Source organism: Notolepis coatsorum (genome assembly GCF_963971535.1).
Source record: "Notolepis coatsorum genome assembly, chromosome: 2".
NCBI lineage: Eukaryota > Metazoa > Chordata > Actinopteri > Aulopiformes > Paralepididae > Notolepis > Notolepis coatsorum.
Genome location: NC_140166.1, coordinates 180,101,891 through 180,122,369, shown reverse-complemented (window position 1 = coordinate 180,122,369; position 20,479 = coordinate 180,101,891). Strand labels below are relative to the sequence as shown.

The 20,479-nt window shown below is 48.5% G+C and overlaps 1 protein-coding gene across 3 annotated transcripts in view; it reads right to left on the bottom strand.

Moving 5' to 3' along the window:
* pdgfra (platelet-derived growth factor receptor, alpha polypeptide) overlaps positions 1-20,479 on the bottom strand; it is a 36,215-nt gene that overhangs the window by 9,882 nt on the left and 5,854 nt on the right. For 2 of the 3 annotated variants that reach the window (XR_014619433.1, XM_084309281.1), the window contains exons 6-23: positions 18,164-18,326; positions 16,984-17,176; positions 16,620-16,735; positions 14,973-15,272; positions 13,823-14,089; positions 13,156-13,286; positions 12,877-13,045; positions 12,455-12,644; positions 12,168-12,283; positions 11,648-11,774; positions 9,679-9,875; positions 8,680-8,774; positions 7,826-7,958; positions 7,417-7,521; positions 6,239-6,349; positions 5,715-5,868; positions 1,223-1,371; positions 562-677 (exon numbers count right to left, since the gene is read on the bottom strand). Coding sequence is in view for 2 of the 3 variants with exons in the window: in XM_084309281.1 (XP_084165407.1) it covers positions 562-677; positions 1,223-1,371; positions 5,715-5,868; positions 6,239-6,349; positions 7,417-7,521; positions 7,826-7,958; positions 8,680-8,774; positions 9,679-9,875; positions 11,648-11,774; positions 12,168-12,283; positions 12,455-12,644; positions 12,877-13,045; positions 13,156-13,286; positions 13,823-14,089; positions 14,973-15,272; positions 16,620-16,735; positions 16,984-17,176; positions 18,164-18,326 (2,832 nt within the window). In the remaining variant the exon portion in view is untranslated. The remainder of the gene's footprint in view (positions 1-561; positions 678-1,222; positions 1,372-5,714; positions 5,869-6,238; positions 6,350-7,416; positions 7,522-7,825; positions 7,959-8,679; positions 8,775-9,678; positions 9,876-11,647; positions 11,775-12,167; positions 12,284-12,454; positions 12,645-12,876; positions 13,046-13,155; positions 13,287-13,822; positions 14,090-14,972; positions 15,273-16,619; positions 16,736-16,983; positions 17,177-18,163; positions 18,327-20,479) is intronic. The other variant, XM_084309282.1, reaches the window with a different exon arrangement.

Below are 20,479 nucleotides of genomic sequence, written 5' to 3'. Positions count from 1 at the left end.
ATAGCTTCTGGCTGTATGGTGTGTCTCTCTCTGTCTGGTAACTCCAGCCTCGCCGCGTTGCTATATTCAGCCCCACCCCCTTGGCCTCTCTGCTGACTGGGCTCCTGGGCTTCACAGAGCCCGCTGCAGAGAGGGGGTGGGGGTGGGGGGGGCCCGCTTATCGCACAACTGCTGATTTACTCTGCCGCTCTTGGCCGGCATAGCTGTCATCATGCAGGGCAGAGCTCGGGCCCTAAACCTGCCATCAGGGCAGAGGCAGGCAGGGAAAGCGCGCGGCAGGAGGAGCCGCGTGGGCGACCAGACCGCTCTCTAATGCGCACCAACACAGAGGTCAGAAACCCCCGCTGGCACCAACTCGTCTCCGGAAGTTGTGAACATAGGCTTCTGATTTCTGAGCTCGCCGCAGCCTCTCAGTCTTCCTCATGTCCGTAAACAAGGGGGGAAATCACAACCGGCCTGTCGAGCTGTTGTAGCACAGCTTAATGCACGGACCGCTAGGCTTCCTTCACTGCCCTGTATCTAGGCAGCGGCTACCTAAGGCAAGTCCTGATGTTAGCTTACGTTTTTGGATGCCAGGAACTCCATTCCTCGGGCCACCTGGTAGGTGAAGCTGAGCAGGTCGGAGGTGCTGAGGCCCTCGTTACCATCATCCGACAGCAAACAGTCCATCTCGTTCTCTGGATTAGAGAAAACACAACAACATGCACAACACATCACGAGGCAGTCTGGGAGTGTGTACACGTACTGTAAATAGAGCACCGGCTGCAGCAACCTGGCTTTTCCTAATGGCAGGGAGAAACCAGGCATTATTATGTGCGCTACAATTATCCTCTCCATATAATTACAGGGCTGTGCCCGGCCTACATACTGACATGGGTGTACCCCGCCACCAGCACCGAGTCAAAACACAGCACTAAGGCCAATGCGAGCCAAGGGCCAGCAGGAACCCTTGGGAGAAAGAGAATGAAAGGAAGAAGAACCTATGCAGTGGAGGAGAACGAGATCAAGTATAAAGAGAATGTGAAGAGACGGAGGTACATGTGGTCCTGTGTCGCTCAGCATGTGATGCGTAGCAGCAACACTGCCAAGGGTTTGATTCCCACTGGAACCCATACTAAATATTGCCCACGTCACTGCATGGAACTGTGGATATTAGTCCACCACATTGCATATGTGACATGAGTAAACAATACAACCTTCACAGACTGGGGCGTGAGCTCACCTTTCTGGGGCGGGTGGTCATAGTTGGACCTCTGGATGTCAGAGTACTTGTTGGTGTTGCTCATCTCCAGCATGGGGACATACTGGGTGTTGTCTGACTGCTTCATGTCCATGTAGTCTCCTTTGCTCTCGAACGACAGGATCACATAGCTGCAAGTAGAGAGACGGAGATAGATGGAAGAGGAATACAGTTATAGAGACAAGCCCATCAACGTGCATTTACATTGACAAAATCACTGCTCTTAGAATTGCTCCTGGTTCGCTACTTGGTTCCCTATTGGTACTCTAATGGAATCCCTGTTGGTTCTATATTAGAATCTATATTGGTCAGGGTTGCACTGGGATCCCCATTCGTGTATCTGATGTGGGTCAGGGCAGGGTGTATCTGGCTGTGTGTCAGGGCAGGGTGTATCTGGCTGTGGGCCAGGGCAGGGTGTATCTGGCTGTGTGTCAGGGCAGGGTGTATCTGATGTGGGTCAGGGCAGGGTGTATCTGCTGTGGGTCAGGGCAGGGTGCATCTGGCTGTGTGTCAGGGCAGGGTGTATCTGGCTGTGGGTCAGGGCAGGGTGTATCTGGCTGTGGGCCAGGGCAGGGTGTATCTGGCTGTGGGCCAGGGCAGGGTGTATCTGGCTGTGTGTCAGGGCAGGGTGTATCTGATGTGGGTCAGGGCAGGGTGTATCTGCTGTGTGTCAGGGCAGGGTGTATCTGGCTGTGGGCCAGGGCAGGGTGTATCTGGCTGTGGGTCAGGGCAGGGTGTATCTGGCTGTGGGTCAGGGCAGGGTGTATCTGCTGTGGGTCAGGGCAGGGTGTATCTGATGTGGGTCAGGGCAGGGTGTATCTGGCTGTGGGTCAGGGCAGGGTGTATCTGCTGTGGGTCAGGGCAGGGTGTATCTGCTGTGGGTCAGGGCAGGGTGTATCTGGCTGTGGGTCAGGGCAGGGTGTATCTGGCTGTGGGTCAGGGCAGGGTGTATCTGGCTGTGTGTCAGGGAAGGGTGTATCTGGCTGTGGGTCAGGGCAGGGTGTATTTGGCTGTGGGTCAGGGCAGGGTGTATCTGCTGTGGGTCAGGGCAGGGTGTATCTGGCTGTGGGCCAGGGCAGGGTGTATCTGGCTGTGGGTCAGGGCAGGGTGTATCTGGCTGTGTGTCAGGGAAGGGTGTATCTGGCTGTGGGTCAGGGCAGGGTGTATCTGGCGGTGGGTCAGGGCAGGGTGTATCTGGCTGTGGGTCAGGGCAGGGTGTATCTGGCTGTGGGTCAGGGCAGGGTGTATCTGGCTGTGGGTCAGGGCAGGGTGTATCTGGCTGTGTGTCAGGGCAGGGTGTATCTGGCTGTGGGTCAGGGCAGGGTGTATCTGGCTGTGGGTCAGGGCAGGGTGTATCTGCTGTGGGTCAGGGCAGGGTGTATCTGATGTGGGTCAGGGCAGGGTGTATCTGCTGTGGGTCAGGGCAGGGTGTATCTGGCTGTGGGCCAGGGCAGGGTGTATCTGGCTGTGGGTCAGGGCAGGGTGTATCTGGCTGTGTGTCAGGGAAGGGTGTAGCTGGCTGTGGGTCAGGGCAGGGTGTATCTGGCTGTGTGTCAGGGCAGGGTGTATCTGGCTGTGGGTCAGGGCAGGGTGTATCTGATGTGGGTCAGGGCAGGGTGTATCTGGCTGTGGGTCAGGGCAGGGTGTATCTGGCTGTGGGTCAGGGCAGGGTGTATCTGGCTGTGGGTCAGGGCAGGGTGTATCTGGCTGTGGGTCAGGGCAGGGTGTATCTGGCGGTGGGTCAGGGCAGGGTGTATCTGGCTGTGGGTCAGGGCAGGGTGTATCTGGCTGTGGGTCAGGGCAGGGTGTATCTGGCTGTGGGTCAGGGCAGGGTGTATCTGCTGTGGGTCAGGGCAGGGTGTATCTGGCTGTGTGTCAGGGCAGGGTGTATCTGGCTGTGGGTCAGGGCAGGGTGTATCTGGCTGTGGGTCAGGGCAGGGTGTATCTGCTGTGGGTCAGGGCAGGGTGTATCTGATGTGGGTCAGGGCAGGGTGTATCTGGCTGTGGGTCAGGGCAGGGTGTATCTGCTGTGGGTCAGGGCAGGGTGTATCTGGCTGTGTGTCAGGGAAGGGTGTATCTGGCTGTGGGTCAGGGCAGGGTGTATCTGCTGTGGGTCAGGGCAGGGTGTATCTGGCTGTGGGCCAGGGCAGGGTGTATCTGGCTGTGGGTCAGGGCAGGGTGTATCTGGCTGTGTGTCAGGGAAGGGTGTATCTGGCTGTGGGTCAGGGCAGGGTGTATCTGGCTGTGTGTCAGGGCAGGGTGTATCTGGCTGTGGGTCAGGGCAGGGTGTATCTGCTGTGGGTCAGGGCAGGGTGTATCTGGCTGTGTGTCAGGGAAGGGTGTATCTGGCTGTGGGTCAGGGCAGGGTGTATCTGCTGTGGGTCAGGGCAGGGTGTATCTGGCTGTGGGCCAGGGCAGGGTGTATCTGGCTGTGGGTCAGGGCAGGGTGTATCTGGCTGTGTGTCAGGGAAGGGTGTATCTGGCTGTGGGTCAGGGCAGGGTGTATTTGGCTGTGTGTCAGGGCAGGGTGTATCTGGCTGTGGGTCAGGGCAGGGTGTATCTGATGTGGGTCAGGGCAGGGTGTATCTGGCTGTGGGTCAGGGCAGGGTGTATCTGGCGGTGGGTCAGGGCAGGGTGTATCTGGCTGTGGGTCAGGGCAGGGTGTATCTGGCTGTGTGTCAGGGCAGGGTGTATCTGGCTGTGGGTCAGGGCAGGGTGTATCTGGCTGTGGGTCAGGGCAGGGTGTATCTGCTGTGGGTCAGGGCAGGGTGTATCTGATGTGGGTCAGGGCAGGGTGTATCTGGCTGTGGGTCAGGGCAGGGTGTATCTGCTGTGGGTCAGGGCAGGGTGTATCTGGCTGTGTGTCAGGGAAGGGTGTATCTGGCTGTGGGTCAGGGCAGGGTGTATCTGGCTGTGTGTCAGGGAAGGGTGTATCTGCTGTGGGTCAGGGCAGGGTGTATCTGGCTGTGGGTCAGGGCAGGGTGTATCTGGCTGTGTGTCAGGGCAGGTGTATCTGGCTGTGGGTCAGGGCAGGGTGTATCTGCTGTGGGTCAGGGCAGGGTGTATCTGCTGTGGGTCAGGGCAGGGTGTATCTGCTGTGGGTCAGGGCAGGGTGTATCTGCTGTGGGTCAGGGCAGGGTGTATCTGCTGTGGGTCAGGGCAGGGTGTATTTGGCTGTGGGTCAGGGCAGGGTGCAGATAGAGCTAGCATGGTGGCCAGGACTGAATCATACTATGGTCATTCTGACGTGAGTCAATAGTGACTCATCAGTCAACACAGACGACCCTGAGAGACACAGGAAGAGAGAGAGAGAGAGAGAGAGAGAGAGAGGAGAGAGAGAGAGAGAGAGAGAGAGAGAGAGAGAGAGAGATAGAGAGAGAGAGAGAGAGAGAGAGAGAGAGAGAGAGAGAGAGAGAGAGAGAGAGAAGAGAGAGAGAGAGAGAGAGAGAGAGAGAGAGAGAAGGAGAGAGAGAGAGAGGGAGAGAGAGAGAGAGAAGGGTATGGTGTTTCATCATGCCCGGCTAGGCAGACACAATTAACAGGTACCTCCACAATAATAACATTATCCCTGAAAGCTGAGACCACTTCAGGCTGAAATGTGATTAGGTAAAGACGCCAGATGACCTCCTCAGTCAGGGAGAAGATGGGGATAGAGTTACTGATTATGGGTTAGTGAGGCAGGTGTGTGTGTGTGTGTGTGTGTGTGCGTGCGTGCGTGTGTGCGTGCGTGCGTGCGTGCGTGTTGCGTGCGTGCGTGTGTGTGTGTGTGTGTGCGTGTGTGTGTGTGCTGTGCTATAACGATGTAATACTTGGGAATGGAAAATGGGGAGCAATATGAGCACAAGTGGTATATATTTGCATATAAATGACTAAAAGTGAGTGTATGTATGTGTTTACTTTTTGTGGGTGTGTACATACTGTACACCTGTTTGTATGTTTGAGAGTTAACGTGTACATGCATGAATCGTATGTGTATGTGTATGCATGCATGTGTGGTGTGTGCATGTATGTGTGGGTGTGTGCATGCATGTGTGGGTGTGTGCATGTATGTGTGGGTGTATGCATGCATGTGTGGGTGTATGCATGCATGTGTATGTGTATGCATGCATGTGTGGGTGTGTGCATGTATGTGTGGGTGTGTGCATGCATGTGTGGGTGTGTGCATGTATGTGTGGGTGTATGCATGCATGTGTGGGTGTATGCATGCATGTGTATGTGTATGCATGCATGTGTGGGTGTGTGCATGCATGTGTGGGTGTATGCATGCATGTGTGGGTATGTGCATGTATGTGTGGGTGTGTGCATGCATGTGTGGATGTGTGCATGTATGTGTGGGTGTGTGCATGCATGTGTGGGTGTATGCATGCATGTGTGGGTGTGCGCATGCATGTGTGGGTGTGTGCATGCATGTGTGGGTGTGTGCATGCATGTGTGGGTGTGTGCATGCACGCCTGCAACCAAACATATCTCCTACCTCCTGCTGCTCTCGTCGACGGGGTTGATGCCGAAGATGTCCAGGTCTTTCTTGGTTTTCTCTGGGTGCGGGCCGAGGAAGTTCTCCCTGTTCTTGTGCAGGTAGTTGACCAGGTCCCCGTACAAACAGTACTCTGTGATAATGTAGATGGGCCCTGGGAAGGACACAGCAGCAGATAGAGAGACAAGCGCCGGCGTCAGTCTGCAAGCTAATCTTATCAGAGGCTCATAAAAGCTAAAAGCGCAGTCAAGAGGGCAAGCCTTTACACTCTTGTAAAAGCCCTATTAAAATACCACACCCACCGACAGCTAGGAAAGGACTTGCCAACTGCCCTTTTTGGCTCTCACAGCTGTACTGGTGTATGTCTATAACTGTCTTATGTGATTTATGCTAGTGTGTGTGTGTCTGTGTTTGTGTGTGTGTGTGTGTGTGTGTGTGTGTGTGTGTGTGTGTGTGTGTGTGTGTGTGTGTGTGTGTGTGTGTGTGTGTGTGTGTGTGTGTGTGTGTGTGTGTGTTTAAATCACCTGACTTGGTGCACGCTCCCAGCAGGTTGACGATATTGAGATGAGGTCCCAGATGCGTCATGATCTTCAGCTCTGACATCAGGGCCTGTTTCTCGCTGGAGCGCGCCGTGGCTGCAAGACAGCAGGAGCGGGAGTCATCATTCAGCTTCACACACACACACACACGCGCGCGTGTCAATCTGTTATCACGCACACGCAATCAAAACATCCACCCCGCCCACCGAAGACACCAATCAATCACTCCGCTCGCTTGTCACGTCGTTCGCGTCAGGTCTGTTATTATTCCCTCAGATGGAAGCGGGCGGAGAGGCAACACTGAGGGATCACCTCCGGGCAGAGCGGCCGAAATCAAAGGCTGTCCGATTTTACGGCTTCTTGCGTAACTTAACAGAATCGATCCTTCCCATCCTGCTTTACTGCGGGTCGAGGCCCTGCACACATAGGCCTCTTCTTTACCCGCTGATTCTAACGCTTCGCACAAGCTACAGCATGTCCGTGACGAGCAGCACATTCATACCAGTGATACTCGACTTAATTTGCAGGAGGACCGCTTTGAAAGATGCATTGTGTGTCGGGGGCCAGAGCATAGTGACTGTGCTGGATATTTATTTTAGACCCAAATTGTGACTTTATGGTGATTCTGTGGTTCAGTATATAAATGAGGGTATTTAGATTGCAGTTTCAGCTTTACAGGTAAAAGAAAAAGATTTATGAAAATCACATCTTTGTACAAAACGGCATGGTTTTGACCCTTAACTGCATGGAAATAGCATACATTGGATATGCTTGTAGCTGAAAACATCTTAATGCTCCCAAATACATGCAAATATGGTAAGGTGAGAGGACAAGGGACCCCATTGTAATTGGGCAATACCGGGTCATTACATCACATGAAGAGCTAGGAAGTCCCATATCATCTACATTCCCCTGCTACCTATAGGACGGCATATCGTATATCGTCACAAATCACGGGATCTCTCCTCCTGATTTAAAACCCTGTGCTATAGATGTGTGAGCAAATCCAGGCTATACAGTAATATAGGGATTGACCGATGTCATATCTGGTTAACAAACTTGTTAGGGAAGTTGCGATTGGAGGATCAAGAAAAGAGGGCAGGGATCAAGATAGATCCATCGTGTTATTGGGTCCAGGGGAGTTTAAAGGGTTTCAAACTCACGTTTCAGCATTTTCACAGCCACCTTCATGACAGGCTGGGACCGGCTCAGTCCGTACGCAGTCCCTTCTACCACCTTCCCAAAGGCTCCAGATCCCAGTATGCGACCTGGGAAAACATCACAAATGCAACGCATTAGATCTTCTAACTCGGTCAGGATAGACGAGAACACACAGACACACGAGCACCACTGTACACACTGCCCTCTCGTCTGTGATTCCTCCAGCAGCTGAGTTTCCCTTTGATCAGCGATTCAAAGCCAAAACCCAGCCGGGGCGAACCCCTGCCAGATGGGGCTGTATTACATCCTCAGTTCAAAGACTGAGAGAGTGAGACATCCCGGCCACAGCCTGACCAGAACATCAGCACATGCCACCCAGTACAAGACCACGGCGGGCACCGCAACACTCACCGAGCACCAGGCCGTCGCGAGGGAACTCCCATCTGGAGTCGTAGGGCAGCTGCATGGGGTCCACATAGATGTACTCGTGGCCGTCAGGGCTCACCGACTCGATCACCCTCCAGCGGATCTCATAGCGCGGCTTCTGAGGGGCAGACAGACATTCTTCAAGTCTTGGCCTGGGTATCGTTTTTTTTTAATAATGATGCCAGTTCTAGTACTTCATATTTAACCATATACAAGTTTGGCAATGCTATTTGTTTTTGATACGTAGAATGAAAGCAGCAATATCAGCAACAAGATGTCACTTCAACAATGAATGAGTTCATGAGGAAATTAGTTGAGTAGAGCTGAGTGAGTGAGTGAGTGAGTGAGTGAGTGAGTGAGTGAGTGAGTGAGTGAGTGAGTGAGTGAGTGAGTGAGTGAGTGAGTGAGTGAGTGAGTGAGTGAGTGAGCGAGTGAAGGAGTGAAGGAGTGAGTGAGTGAGTGAGTGAATAAAGGAGTCAAGGAGTGAAGGAGTGAGTGAGCGAGTGAAGGAGTGAGTGAGTGAGTGAGTGAGTGAGTGAGTGAGTGAGTGAGTGAGTGAGTGAGTGTGTGTGTGAGTGAGTGAGTGAGTGAGTAAGTGAGTGAGTGAGTGAATGAAAGAGTGAGTGAGTGAGTGAGTGAGTGTGTGAGTGAGTGAGTGAGTGAGTGAGTGAGTGAGTGAGTGAATGAAAGAGTGAGTGAGTGAGTGAGTGAGTGAGTGAGTGAGTGAGTGAGTGAGTGAGTGAGTGAGTGAGTGAGTGAGTGAGTGAGTGAGTGAGTGAGTGAGTGAGTGAATGAAAGAATGAGTGAGTGAGTGAGTGAGTGAGTGAGTGCTGCAGTACCTGTTTGCAGATGATGACCAGGACAATGAGTGAAATGATGATAATGACAAGCAGCACCAGGACAGCGGCAGCTACAGTCAGCTCTGAGTGGGGGCCTGTACAGGAAAACCACACAGGAGAGTGAGAGAGAGCTCTATCTGGTTAACATGGACATGCTGTTGGGCAAAAACCTTGTATCTTCAATTTTATTGATTACTTTCTTTGAAATTGAACGTTTACGTTGTCCTCCTCTATTTTGAAAGCAAGGTCCATGAACCTATGACCTATGAAACCCATTATAAACCCAATGTAGAACTTCTAAAATATTGATGTTCAACTTTTTCGCCAGACAATAAATGAAGTCAACATGATGAGCATGTTAATTTGATGAACTGCACATGGTGAAACGATTCATGACACAACACTGACCACAGATAGAGTAGATTCTGTGGTGTTGCATATGAAATCTCTCTTACGACCCTCACAGACAATTTAGCCCCAAACCAGTGGGGCGTCCAGATTATCAGGACCAAAAGGTGTGCCAAAGAGATTAGGATGGAGGGAGGCATGGGGGAGGGTGTTTTCTGGGGGGTCTAGGGGATCTGGGGGGTCTAGGGGGTTGGGAGTGTGAAGCTCAGCTGGAGGCCAAATGGCCTTAACTTCTGGCCTGTCTGGCTTGTTGAGTCCCCAAACCACAAGGTTAAAACACGCAGTCCTCCGAGATCAGCTGTCTCACCACAAACACATCACCTGACAGCTGCCTCAACATGGACAGCCCTAGCTGTCACCAGGGCGCGCACTTACAAAACCTTTCACACTCTTTTTGAGTGTGAGTCTGTGTGTGTGAGTTTGTGTGTGTGTGTGTGTGTGTGTGTGTGTGTGTGTGTGTGTGTGTGTGTGTGTGTGTGTGTGTGTGTGTGTGTGTGTGTGTGTGTGTGTGTGTGTGTGTGTGTGTGTGTGTGTGTGTGTGTGTGTGTGTGTGTGTGTGTGTGTGTGTGTGTGTGTGTGTGTGGTCCTCACCGCTGGACACCAGTTTCACCTCCCTGCTGACGGCGGCCATCTCGTTCCTGGCCAGGCAGCGTACAGCCATTGTGTGCTCCAGGTGACCAAAGTGGACCTCACTCTCCAGGTGGTTGTTCTGGTCAATGTGGGAGTCCATTGTGATCTCCGTGGAGTTGGCAGGGATGGGCACCCACTGAGACGAGTCGTTGGCACAACTGGATGGGCACAGAGGAGGAGCGATACGATCAGTCAATATACATTGTGTTGAGATACTGTGCTATGAAGAGGATATTTAGTCACATGTATGTAAATAGTACTGTTCAATCAGAGTGCCATTTCTTTTTTCCTTTTAGTAGGGGTGTAACAATGCATCGATCCTAAGGTCGAATCGCATCTAATCGAATTGTGGTCAAGAGATTTCATGATGCATTGAATCGTTGCCTAAAGAATCGTAATCAAATCGAAGTGGGGTCAAATATTTACACCTCTATTATTGACCTATAGTCCATTCATGCTGAGTGAATCAGTTCCCCCAGCCACATTTGTGTATTCAACATTTTTGGGGGAATTAACTGATTTAAAATGTATCGTATCGCATCTAATCGAATCGTGGTCAAATGAAGAGATTTCATGATGCATTGAAGCATTGCCTGAAGAATCGTAATCGAATCGAATGATTGTGGGGTCAAATATTTACACCCCTACTTTTTAGAAAAGCTAACTATGGACTGAATCACTCAGACAAAAATAAACCACTTAAAATCACTTTAAAGAAACGGTTTCCAAGCACAACTATCTACTGACGGCAGGTTAGAGAGAATGATGTTGTTTCAAGAGGACAAATAAAGCTGTAACGAGGTGCTAAAGAAGAGGAATCAGGTGCTTAAAGGAACACGCCAAGTTTTGGGGAAATTAGCTTATTTGCCATCTACCCTGGAGTTAGACAAGCAGATACATACCCTTTTATCTCCATGTGGTAAATACACAGGTGACAACATGTTTACAGGAATGTTTTGGAGTTGTATTTGGAGTGTATTTCGTGACTGTTGGGAACTAGGCTACACTGGCACACCTACTTCCAGTGAATGGCGCTAAGCTAGGCTAACGGTGCGGCTGTTCCCTAACGTCACAGTGACCAAATGTGTCCACATTTGTATAGGATTCTATCACATTTTCATAACAATAGCGAATATAACTTACCCTGCGCCGTTTTCATTGAGGTTTCTTACAAATTAACGATGTTTTATTTGTCCTTTATATGCGGATAACATTCAAATCTTAAATTGTACCATTATGTTCCCCCTTTAGACAACAAACATAATGCTAATGATGCACTTTTGTTAAGATAATTAGGTGACCATTCTCGATCACTGTACTCAGGTCCCATTAATAGTTTAACGCTGTTCAGATCGCGTTTTCCTAATCCGGTGCTGACCAGTGACCTGTGAACTAGGTGCTAAAGGTCTTGGGAATTGTATTAATTTTGTAGTCATAACATTTTCACCTTTTAATTTTAAACCAATGCTGCCATCTACTGACAACAGAAAGTGTTGTGTATAGTATAACGTCAACTTGAGATTCTACCCGCACTTCCGTAAATACCGTCGCCCAAAACACATTCTAGAGATTCCCACTTTTTACTGGTACATAGGTTCATATCTAATAGTCTTTAGATGACTAAATATAAATGAATACTCATGAAATTTGATATATATATTCTAAAATAAGTATAATTTCACTTCATCTACCTGTCGACATGAAATTCCCAAACGCTGATGGTAAAAAAAGCCTGGATGTCGCGCAAAATGGGGCGTGATTTGGTCCCAGACAAAGAGAGTGACTGAGATTGGTCTACGTTCCGTTAAGCCTAATGCATGCACAGAGAAGAAAAGGGTATCTGCTTGTCTAACTCCAGGGTAGATGGCTAATTTCCCAAAAAGTTGGCGTGTTCCTTTAAGACCGAGATCCTGAGGAAGACTGGACTCACTGTTTGATGTTCTTGCAGACAAACCACTCCACCTCAGGAGTGGGTTGTCCTCCGACGATACACACCACAGACTGGCCCGAGGCTGAACCGTGGTGGAGGTCCATCAGGTCCACTATGACTGCAGGCACTGCGACATAGACAAACACACTGGGGGGTTAGTATTCGTAAAGAGGCAGAGAAGGAGAGAGATAGATTAAGAGAGAAAGAGATAGAGAGGGTCAGAGGTTATGAGAGCAGCCAAGTTTGTTTTTATTTGTCACATATAAGGTACATGTACTTTACAGTGAAATGCTTGGTTCTGTATGAGCCCCTGAGAATGTGCTTCATACAGTAAAAAAGTAAGTAAAAGAGGAATAACACTATACAATATACAATACAATATACAGACTAAAATACAACCTAAGTACAATCTAAATACAATGAGTAAAAATGCAGCCAATGAGGTACAAAGCGTATCCGGAGAGAGATATACAGTAAAGGCATAATCTTAATGAAGGGGTTAGGAGCATTCCTCTCTGACCTTTGACCTGGAGGCTGAAGCTGAGGCTGCGGCTCTGGTTCCCGTTCTCCACGTGGATAGTGTAGTTCCCGCTGTCCTCCTCCTTGGCCCGGATCAGGGTCAGGATACTTTCATACCTGGATGACCAAAACAACACGTACAGTGTCACAATGGTGGAATAACCCTAATCATAAAGGCCTAGTAGTACAAACTGCCTGTGTGCCGATGGATGGGAACGTGTCTGTGAGCTTGTCATTAGCTTGACGGTGTCGTCTTTGGAGGTGCGCTGATGTAGGACGAGGTGTCACCTGGTCTCGCTGAGCTTGCGGAGGCGGGTGTCGATCTCCGCCGTCACGTCGTTGAGCGGGAGGCCATCTTTGAGCCAGGTGACGCGGGCATCGGGGAAGGAGTCGATGTCGGCTCGGAACTCTCGGACCTCGTCCAGCTCCGCGGACTCCTCGGAGCTGAACTCCGGCCGCAGGGACACGAACGGACTCTCTGTCGGAGCGAGAGATAAATTAACATAACCGCATATAGTGACAAACAAACAAATCAGCATTCATTTGTGTACCGATTGTAGTTCCACATCAATTAACAACAGGACAAATCAACTAGGACAGTGTGAGCAATAACAGGCGGATACTAATCTCTGAAATCATCTCACAGGCTATTTACTGTGAGCAAACAACCCACGGCTAAGTACTACGAGGACTGATAAAGTGCATTGTACCATAGACAGTAATGGCCAGCTCCTTGGTCTGGCTCTCGTTGTTCATGATGTCAGTGATGGAGCAGGCGTAGATGCCGCTGTCCTTGGCTGAGGCCTGAGCGATGGTCAGGGTGTACCGGATCTCCTGGTCCCTCTTATTCTCACGCACCGTCTTGACGCCGCGCTCGGCCTGTCAAACACAATCATGTATTTTCAGCATCATATTGTTATATACAACGATTCCTAGTGTCCTTGCGACGTGTCATACGTTTCCCACCAACAGAACGCAGCGCTCCTCACCAGTTTGCCAGGGTACTTCCAGTGGTCGTCCAGGATCTCTGCCCCGCGGGCCACGCAGCTGACCGTGATGGTGTCTCCCACCAGGAGGGCGGTCTTCTGGGCACTCAGCTCCACGCGCAGCTCCGAGCCACCTGCCATACAAACCCACAGACACGGTCACCAACCAGTGTATCACACGCACATGCATGTGCACTAATGCGCACACACACACACTTAATTTCATCCCACAGATTATTGCAACAGAGGTTTTATATGCTTTTGAGGACATCTTGGCACAGAAAACATTGTCTCCACCACACTGTGTGGCTACACAAATGTGCGGAATTTTGAGAATCTGTCACATATGGCTGGGCAAACAGTAATCTAACATATAATAGTATAAATAAAAACATAAAATTAAGGCAGAAACTACATTTTGTAGTCCCCTTAATTTCCAATTTCCACCCTACATTGTGGGGAGCGCTTTGAGTGTCTAGAAAAGCGCTATATAAATGTAATGAATTATTATTATTATTATTATTATTATTATTATTATTATTATTATTATTATTATTATTATTATTATTATTATTATTATTATTATTATTATTATTATTATTATTATTATTATTATTATTATTATTATATTTCACACTAAAAGATAGTTGCAAATACTACACACACACACCTGCCCAGCCGTGGACGATGTAGTACTCGCTGTAATGCTCCTCTCCGTTGATGACGGCCCGGCAGACATATGTGCCGGCGGTGAAGATGCCCAGCGCGCCCCTCCTGCTGTCGTAGAGGCACGGCACGGGCTGCTGCGTGTCGGCGTTGACCAGGGTGACGTTGGCACTGGGGTCCGACACACGGCACTGGATCTCCATCTCCTCGGGGCTGGACAGGACGTGGTTACCGAAGGGCACGGGGGAGGCGACGAAGGGGACGTCCGGATCTGGTGCCGAGGGCACAGTTGGAATTTAAGCTTCCTCAAGATAATTTTGTAAGAAATAAGACTTCATGTTTCCGTTGTTTCTTTATTCATTCATTAATTTACTTTTGACTTTGCATCATTCATTTAGTCTACAAGATTGCGTATCACATTTCACACACACACACACACACACACACACACACACACACACACACACACACACACACACACACACACACACACACACACACACACACACACACACACACACACACACACACACACACACAGTCACACACAGTCACACACACACAGTCTCACACACACACAGTCTCACACACACACACACACACAGTCACACACACACACACACACAGTCTCACACACACACACACACACACACACACACACACACACACACACACACACACACACACAGTCACACACAGTCACACACACACACAGTCTCACACACAGTCTCACACACACACACACACACACACACACACACACACACAGTCACACACACACAGTCTCTCACACACACACACACACACACACACACACACACACACACACACACACACACACACACACACACACACACACACACACAGTCACACACAGTCGCACACACACAGTCTCACACACACACACACACACACACACAGTGACACAGTGACACACACACACACACACAGTGACACACAGTCACACACACAGTCTCACACACACACACACAGTCACACACACAGTCTCACACACACACACACACACACACACACACACACACACACACACACACACACACACGCACACACACACACACACACACACACACACACACACACACACACACACACACACACACACACACACACACACTCCACTGTGCGCCCCATACCTGGCACAAAGATGTAGATGCTGCTCTTCTCCATCTCCTCCGTGGCGTTCTCGCCGCTGTAGAAGCAGTCGTAGAAGCCGGTGTGGTCGGCCGTGGCGCTGTCCACGGTGACGGTGGTGACGAACAGGCCGCTGTTGTCCTCCTGGGTCTGCTCCGGCAGGTAGATCGGCGTGCTCCAGGCCAGCTCCGCCTCTCCCCGGCAGGTCAGGGTGAAGGCCGTGTGGAGGGTCACCACCATCTCATCCCTCTGGGGCAGCAGCATGGGGGCCGAGGCCGGGTGGAAAAGCACTGCGCCAGAGGCTAGGAACAAAACGCACAACATACAGGGGTCAAATACACACAGACGTACGGGGGTCAAATACACACAGACGTATGGGGGTCAAATACACAGAGACGTACGGGGGTCAAATACACACAGACGTACGGGGGTCAAATACACAGAGACGTACGGGGGTCAAATACACACAGACGTATGGGGGTCAAATACACAGAGACGTACGGGGGTCAAATACACACAGACGTACGGGGGTCAAATACACAGAGACGTACGGGGGTCAAATACACAGAGACGTACGGGGGTCAAATACACACAGACGCAGTGGGAGACGACCTGCATAACAACACTGTACCAGAGGATGAAAGAATCAATCAATAGATAAACCTTTTTGGGGGTCAGACGCACTCTTATTGATACATATGATAAAGTGAATCTAATCTAATCTAAATGGGGTTTGAACCCCAAGAGACGTGTAATCATAAATGTGGGCCAGGTTTTATGTGGACAACTGGACATTAGTTGGATATTAGTTTTGTCGAGGTCCTCTGTGGTGGAACCGAACTCATCAATTATGTCGCAGACGGATCTTCATGATCAATATAGGTTTAACAGTGAAAACACATATACAAGGTACATGTTAAATGAGCTTGGGCTAAGAGGGGTGCTCTCATCACAGCCTCTGGGAGAACACTGAGGTGGAGAAGGGGATCCAGCTCTCTCTCTTGTGCATAGAGAGGGGTGGCGGTTAATACTAGAACAGCCATGGAGAAAATGTCACTGATTCCCGCCGGAAGGGGTCAGATGACCCCACAGCTTATATGAGAGATATGAGAAGAATAAACAGTGTAAACTATATAATTACCTCTTAATATAAAAATATGAGGTTTACCACAGGTTTGAGTGACAAAACAATAATAATAATAATAATAATAATAATAATAATAAATAAAGATATTATAATTTTTATTTTATTTTTTTGGATGGAAGAGCCACACATTGATGGGCAAAGAGCCACATGCGGCTCGCGAGCCATGGGTTGGCCACCCCTGTGCTAGACGCTCACAAAGTGCTGTGACTTTCCACATATATATTCTATATGTGGAATAACGTTCTAATTACATTTTCCTGAAGTCATTTAGAAATTTCAGAAACCGTGCCAGATAAAATGGGTACTTTTAGGAAAAGTCATTGAGTGACAGAGCTGGAGCTCGACCGAGTGACGAGGATACATTTATTGAAAATGCCTAGGGGTCATTTGACCCCTTGTCGGCTGTGCTAGTGTTGGGGGTTTGGGGACATTGGCTCTCTAGTGGTGTGAGATTCAAGCTATTGTTAGGACGGACAAAGGGATATCCTCCATGTCTCCTTACCTTTCACTTTGAGGATGAAGGAGAAGTGTGCCGTGTGAGAGCCGCCGACGGCCACGATGGTGTAGTTACCGCTGTCTTTCTCTAAGGGCTGCCGCAAGGTCACGACGCTTTGATACCTGCCCAGAGGAAGAGACATTCACACACATTCAGAATGAAAAACAGAGACAGCCTTCCCGTCTCAAACGTGTTGAGTGGGAGACCCTGAGGAGTCAGACTAGTCTGCTAGAATTTCATGTGTTGTTCTCACCACTGACAATGTGCCTTTGTTTTCTATTAGAAAAGCCACATTCTAGTCACTGTGCCGTTGAGACAGATGGAATAAATCTAAATGGAGCTAAACTAACGGACGAGACATTGTCCTCACCGATTCCCCTCGAGGTGGCTGGTTTTGGTGAGAGAGTAGTAGTTCTCGGACATGGCGGCTCCATCTTTGAGCCATGTGACCTTGGGGGCGGGGTACGCGTCGATGAGGATGGTGAACTCTGTCTCCTCCAGCAGGCTGACAAACTCCACGGCTCCGATCCCACTGTGGTCCAGGGTCACGAAGGAGTTCTCCTCTGGAGGGAGGGAGAGAGAGAGAGAGAGAGGAGAGAGAGAGAGAGAGAGAGAGAGAGAGAGAGAGAGAGAGAGAGAGAGAGAGAGAGAGAGAGAGAGAGAGAGAGAGAGAGAGAGAGAGAGGGGAGGAGGAAAAGGAGAAATGAAAGTCTGGCACACATCTGTTGAAGCCATCCCATAGTAAAACACAGGAGCTGATGATGAAAGCAGAGGTGTTCCTTTTCCGTAGGAAGGTAGAGTAGAAGCACGACCACAGTGCTTGCCCCTAACAGCACCGCACACACACACATATGGGAAATCATAATGGATTCAGGTGACTGGATCCTGATGAGAATACAGTAAAAGTAGAGACTGAATTAACTAAAGGTTATGAGTACTTATTCAAATGTAGTTTGGTTTGAGTGAATCATCATGTTATTGGAGTTGTGCTGAAGATCCATTGCAGACTGCGGTAGAGTATATAAAGTGGTTAAATCATGAACTCCACCCAGTGACCGTGAAAACGCCATGTATTCTCAGAGTTATATATTATTTTTAGGTTTCAAAATACGGAAAACACTATTTCACAGGTCAGCTAAACTGTATTTCACAAGTACAAATGCGGGTGGACTGAATTTAGGAAACCAAGGAAAGCAACAGTTGTGATTGAAGGATCAAGAAAAGAGGGCAGGGTTTGAGATAGGTCAACTGAGTAACTTAGATGAAGAAACCTATAACTCCGTTTTAAGTTTTAAGGAACAGGGTTTTGAAACATTATTAGGTTAAGAGTGTTGAGCTCATTCATAGTTAAAGTGGAGGATGAACACTTTCTTGTGATATTTCTATGTGACATCACATTCACACTCTCACGTGATTCGGATTTGCAACTGCAAATACATCGGCCGTCCAAAAAAAATCTATTCATAAAAAAGGAGTAATATGGTTCTTCGTGACAGGGTTCAGTTACAGGATCAAGTTTTTGTCAAGACGAAAGGCAGTGGCGACCGTACCGAAGACAGTGACGGCGACGCGTTCGGCTCTGATCTCTCCGCTGAAGTCGTTGGCGATGGAGCACTCGTAGACGCCGGTGTCTTGGGAGGTGGCCTGCAGGACGCTGAGAGTGTAGACGACCCGGTCGGGCAGCGTCTGCTTCCTCTGGATGGCGTCCGCGGCCTGGAACAGAGGAGGAACAAGAGGAAGATTTAATATTCCGCTCACTGGATTCACACACACACACACACACACACAGACTTAAGCCTCTGGAGCCAGACGACATCAAGGCCGATACAGACTAACGTGTAGCAAAGGAATCCATGAGTAGCTTTACAAAGACTTAACCGCAAAGAAGGGAGGACTTTTTAACCAGAACCAGGTTTTTATTTTTATTTTTTGACACTGGTGAAGGTGCTTGCGTTGAAAACATTAGTCGTCGCACCTAATAATAAAAAGAAGCAACACTGTGTAGCCTATGATCCAAGACCTCCAGTGCCTTCTTTGGGTTAAGTCTTTCTTAAATTACCCAATAAAACATCTTGCTATTAGTTTGTCGTACTCTAAAAAAGCACCATGCTTCCTTTGTGGAGAGAAACACTTGAAGACTTCCCTGACAGAGTAAAAAAAGAAAGAAAAAAAATCACTTCCTATGTCATGGAAATAAAGTATCTAATCTCTTTTATATATGTGCTTTGCCTTTTCTTTTTCTTTTTACCAATAAAACTGTTTAATTCCATTTATCAGAATTGATGTGCAGCACAGTGCTGAAAAGCTGATGGCTAAAACACACCACAGGAGATACGTTAGGATCACAGGGCCTTTTAAAAGCCTGTAATTGCAACTGAGACCAAAGCCAGGAGTCCTGCGTTCTCTTACCCTCTCTTGTCTCTGGTAAAGGACTTAGAGGAATCCCATGCACTAAAACAGACGTTCACTCGTAATATGCTGCAGGGTTTATGGGAAGGCACATGGACACACAAACGTACAAACACTTAAAGGAAACAGCGTAAAATTAATCTTCTACTCTTTCACGTAACGTGCACACCTCACACACAAAATGTTTAGTTGGGTTTATAGGGGTTATGTGGAAGTGAGTTGTATATCTGCTCTACACATCCCAAGGTCCTGGAGGTCAGATGATTTATTACGCTCCTTGTCTTTTCAACTGTCTCCGTGCCAAACTTCAACAAACTACTTTCTTACTGTTTCACATAGGGGCAGGATTTGGATTAAGTAAGACCTGTGGGCCTATACAACATTATTTTTGGCCCGCCAAAGGGTTACAGAGATTTTGTCTATTTTTATTACATTTTCTACATTTGAGGAAGATTTGCCCATTAGTACATACAAGTAATATTAACAATATCGACATGACACTGTTTTTTAATTGTTACAATATATCAATAGTTGTATCATAGTTGTATTCTTTATCCTGCACCCCTCTAGTCATTTTGGCACTTGGCCCACCACGTTGAAACGTTTTGAGCACCCCTGGGGTACAGCTCTCGTAATAACAGTGTAGAGCTCCTGCTTTCCTACTTATTGTCATCTCTAGTTATACATTTATTACACAGTTACATTACACTACTAAGTCTAGGTTCAAAAAACATTATTCATTCAAATAAAGCTCCACTGTGTAGTTTTGGAATAAAAGTTTAAACCTCTGACGTCTCAAAATGTGTGTACAATATATATCTTTAGAAATCAATTAATAAAGTGTCCCTGGAACACAAGAAATTACCTTTGTTTTGGCTGTGGTGTCCTACACCCTCCAACACATTTACAACCACAAACAAGCCTCTTCTACGGTTCGCGTTGGTCAATGTGATTTATATTGGACTTGTGTTGATAAAATAAACTGATTTGAAGCATTTCTATCTAATTGTCCTAGAGGTCGCTTTTTTCTTCCCAAAGCTATAGCCTACATAGTGGAGCTTTAAGGCTCAGTCTCTACAGGGGAAATTACATGCAGAGACAGGAGATGGGGGGGGGGGGGGGGGAGAGAAGAGCGACATAAACAGGAGCCAAGTAAAAGAGTAATATAAAAGCAACTGCAAATGATATAGTCACAAAGTGACAGACACAGATAGAGACTCAGATACAGAGAAAGTGTAGAAAACAGACTGAAATAGTGATGCACTGATACCGAATGATACTGGTATCAGATATCAGGCTGATACCAAGCTAAAACAGGGTATTGATTTCAGAGGATTTCGCTAAGACTAAAGTTGGATATTGTGCAACAGGTCAGGGATCAAAGCGAAAGCCCTCTCCCGACATGCACTCGGGACAATGCACAGAGAATCGGGTGCGGGCATTGCCCAGAGTTGCCT